Source organism: Setaria viridis, chromosome 2 (genome assembly GCF_005286985.2).
Source record: "Setaria viridis chromosome 2, Setaria_viridis_v4.0, whole genome shotgun sequence".
Lineage (NCBI taxonomy): Eukaryota > Viridiplantae > Streptophyta > Magnoliopsida > Poales > Poaceae > Setaria > Setaria viridis.
The window spans coordinates 1598517-1601907 of record NC_048264.2 but is presented as its reverse complement, the minus strand read 5'-3'; the positions used below and the strand labels follow the sequence as shown (position 1 = coordinate 1601907).

Genomic DNA, 3391 nt, shown 5'->3' with positions numbered 1-3391 from the left:
TCATAAATTTATTTTCATACCACGCTAGTCTGACCGATATTTCGTACCGACTCACTATGATTTTTCGTGTGTCCCATTTTCTCGATGAAGTTGGTTCACGGACTGGCATTCTCCGTAATTAGGATTCAAGCATCTGTAGCATCCTCTTCACTGCCCAGAAAAAGTACTAACCTATAACAGTATGAATGAGAAGATGGAGTTTGGATCATGAGCAAAGATTAGCGGTTGTAAGAATGCACCCTTGATCGAATACGGTGAAAACTATGGATAGCTAATAACCTGTGTGGAGAGATATTATGGATTTTATAAAATTGTACGAGAATGTGGCCCAAGACATTGAGATAGCCATTAACATGGATGGGTCTGATGGTGAGGGATGCGAAGCAGTTGGTCTCTGCAATGGAAAAATGTTTGTCCAATGGAAATTTCTCGAAAGCCTTGGTCTTCGAAAGCAATTGTTTCTAGATTATTGTACCTGCTCTTACAAATTCATGCAGTAGAGAACGAGAGATGTGGAGAGTGATATGTGAAAGAGCGAATTAATGGGACAGTCACATTGTCATCTCAGATTCTGAGTTTATTTCACAAGCCTTTAATGGGCATGCAACTTCTAATCCAGGGGCAGGCGGGCAGCTAGGATAGAAAATTCAAACAATTCAACTCTATACAAAATTTTGAAATTATTAGCATAACAATAATGTATATATACTATAACAACTGAGGTTATCACTACGTTACCCTATCAACATTAGGCTCCTCCCTACTTCCGGTCACCATCTGTTTGATTATGACACCCAAACTGTAAATATCTGACATGAATGACATTCTCCCATTGAGTTTGTATTCTAGAGCACAATATTGTCTGCACAAAAGTAATATTATGCAACATGACAATGGAAATGTAAGTAACTAAATATTTGGTAAGGACAAATAATAATGTGTTGTCTTGATGCATTACTTACGGTGAATACATACGAACTTCACTCATAGTTTCTGATGTTTCCCCAGATCTTGATATGCCAAAATCTGTTATCTTTGGCACCAAATCATCATTTAATAGTATGTTGGCAGGCTTGAGATCCATATGAATAATACTCTTTTCCTTATGAAGATGATGCAAACCCTGACAAATCCCCTTAATAATTTGAAAACGAATATGCCATTCAAGTCCCTTTAATTCATCTACAGACGCAATCAAAGAAATAAGATTACAACCTAACTTTTTAAATCTCTAACTCAAATCTTTAAAGTTGATCAGTAACATGAATGTATTCAAAATCTATTTGCCAAGAGAGCTGGTATTTTTTTTCTTGGCGTGGTTGAGGTTTTGCAACAATATAATAAAAGTCTTTTCATACCGGTTACATGGTCCTCAAGACTTCCCTTGCTGATATACTCAAAACAGAGCAGCCTTTCCCGATCATCGGCAAAAACATGTTTTCTTGTCATTTTCACCGCTTCTTGTTCTGTATGAGAGCAGTACCCTATAAACCCAACTATATTTTGGTGCTTAACATTCATCATGGTTTGGACCTCCTGCTGAAACATCCTCTCATCTATCGTTTGGTTTTCGGAAAGCTTCTTGACAGCAACCATCTTGCCACTCGGGAGGATGCCCTGTTTAAAATATGTCGTGAGTGCAGCCATTAGTACTTGGATCAACATTAGATCTGCTGTGAGGAAATAAGGAGTGATGGATTTCAAATATATTTTACCTTGTAGACATGGCTACAGCCACCTTCGCCGATTTTTCGATTATCGGAGAAATTATCCGTGATGTGACTTAAAACAGGCAACTTCAATGTACCTGGCTTCTTGCTTCCATCTAGTACACGACCCAGGCTCTCAAGTCCACGAGCTAATAAATCACCCATTCTAAGTAAACAATGCAGTTTAAAATTAGAGGAAGGAAAGATTAATTTTCTCCCTGAACAGAGAACAATCGCTTTAACACAGATTCACAAAAGTAAGCTCAGGAGAAGAATGGAAGACGAGAATTCATGAACGCACCTGCAAGTTTAGAAGCTCAGATCAACTGAAAAACAAGATTATTCTCAAGCTGGGATAGACGGCCGGAGGGGGAGATCGATGGCAACACCAATGAAGCAATGACCGAGCACCCATCATATAAGGCGTGGGACTTTAATTAACAGAGACAAGACATTGAATGCCAGGAGGTGTAGACTTTGGGTGCCTGCCATGTGATAGCACATGACAGTCATTCAAATTAGCTCATATGGTATACACACCTTCAAGCTCAAATTTCACATAGAAAACAGATAAAAATAAATTTTGATCTGATCTCAAGCCACGACTTCGCCAATAAGTGAATACCTTGACTGCGGCGTGTGAGATGTGGGGAGCGTACCTTGACTGCGCATGCGCATGGCCGACGCCGCGCCGTCCCGGCCGGACGGCCATCGTCCTCCCCCTCCACGCCGCCGCAGCCCGGCCTTGTCGTCGCTCCGCCAGGCGGCTGGCACTCCAGCCGTTCAGCCTGCCGCCTGCAATTTCCCAAGGCGAGCGGTGTTTACCTCGCGCTTGGTCCGGGCCGATTCAATTTCACAGAAAGTTGTTTCGAGGGCCTATCTTGACTAGGCAAACGAGGCTTATGTGAGAGCAAAAATGCGCAGATCCCCTTTCCGATGATGCACATGTATAAAACTCAAAGAGCAGAATGCATCTTCTCCGATCGATGAGAGATGGGAGCACGTCCACGAGGTCAGAGAGAAGGATATATAAAATTTGATCCGAGCTCAAGCCACAACTTGGCCAATTAGTGAATAAGCTACACATTAATATATAATACCCAGCACATGATCTGCTGGTGAGTTCTTACTCTATCTCTAATACAACCAAACCATATCTGTACAACTCCTGATATCTTAACTCCTAAGACTGCCGAGTCCAACAACCTGGTACTCGGTTTGAAAGAAACAATGGTAACTAGATGAATGTGGCTGTCTATCTTGGCTAGCGCACGGCTTCATGCTAATATATGGAAAATTCACAGATTATAAGAGTTTGATTACAACACGTGACACAAGATATAGTTGATTTAAACTTTTCCTATCTATACAATCATCTATCTATAACTCAAGGTTTAACAATGTATCTATGCATCCAAACCATCACGTTCATTTGACGTGTTAACGTAAAATTCTTTTACAACCAAAACATTATCTTTAACACGGTTTACATGAGATACCGACTCCTTCTAACATGCAAGCCTCGGGAGCTCGCCGGCGGCCGGCGAGACAGCGCCACGGCATCACCGACGTGACGAGGGGGCGCAGGGAAGCAGAAGCACTGTTTCGCATCGCTGGAGTTCGTTTCGAGTGATCCTGGCCGTGGGATGCGGATTGGACGGCCATCAGATGCCCCCTGGTTG

The 3391-nt window shown here is 42.0% G+C and overlaps 1 protein-coding gene across 1 annotated transcript; it reads right to left on the bottom strand.

Moving 5' to 3' along the window:
- Positions 1-539: 539 nt before the first annotated feature.
- LOC117845995 (probable serine/threonine-protein kinase PBL23) lies at positions 540-2684 on the bottom strand. The gene is made up of 5 exons (XM_072291746.1): positions 2011-2684; positions 1716-1875; positions 1359-1617; positions 963-1182; positions 540-862 (listed from the first exon to the last, which is right to left on the bottom strand). Exons 2-5 carry the CDS (start codon positions 1872-1874, stop codon positions 730-732), a joined length of 771 nt encoding a protein of 256 aa, XP_072147847.1. The 5' UTR covers position 1875; positions 2011-2684; the 3' UTR covers positions 540-729.
- Positions 2685-3391: the final 707 nt, after the last annotated feature.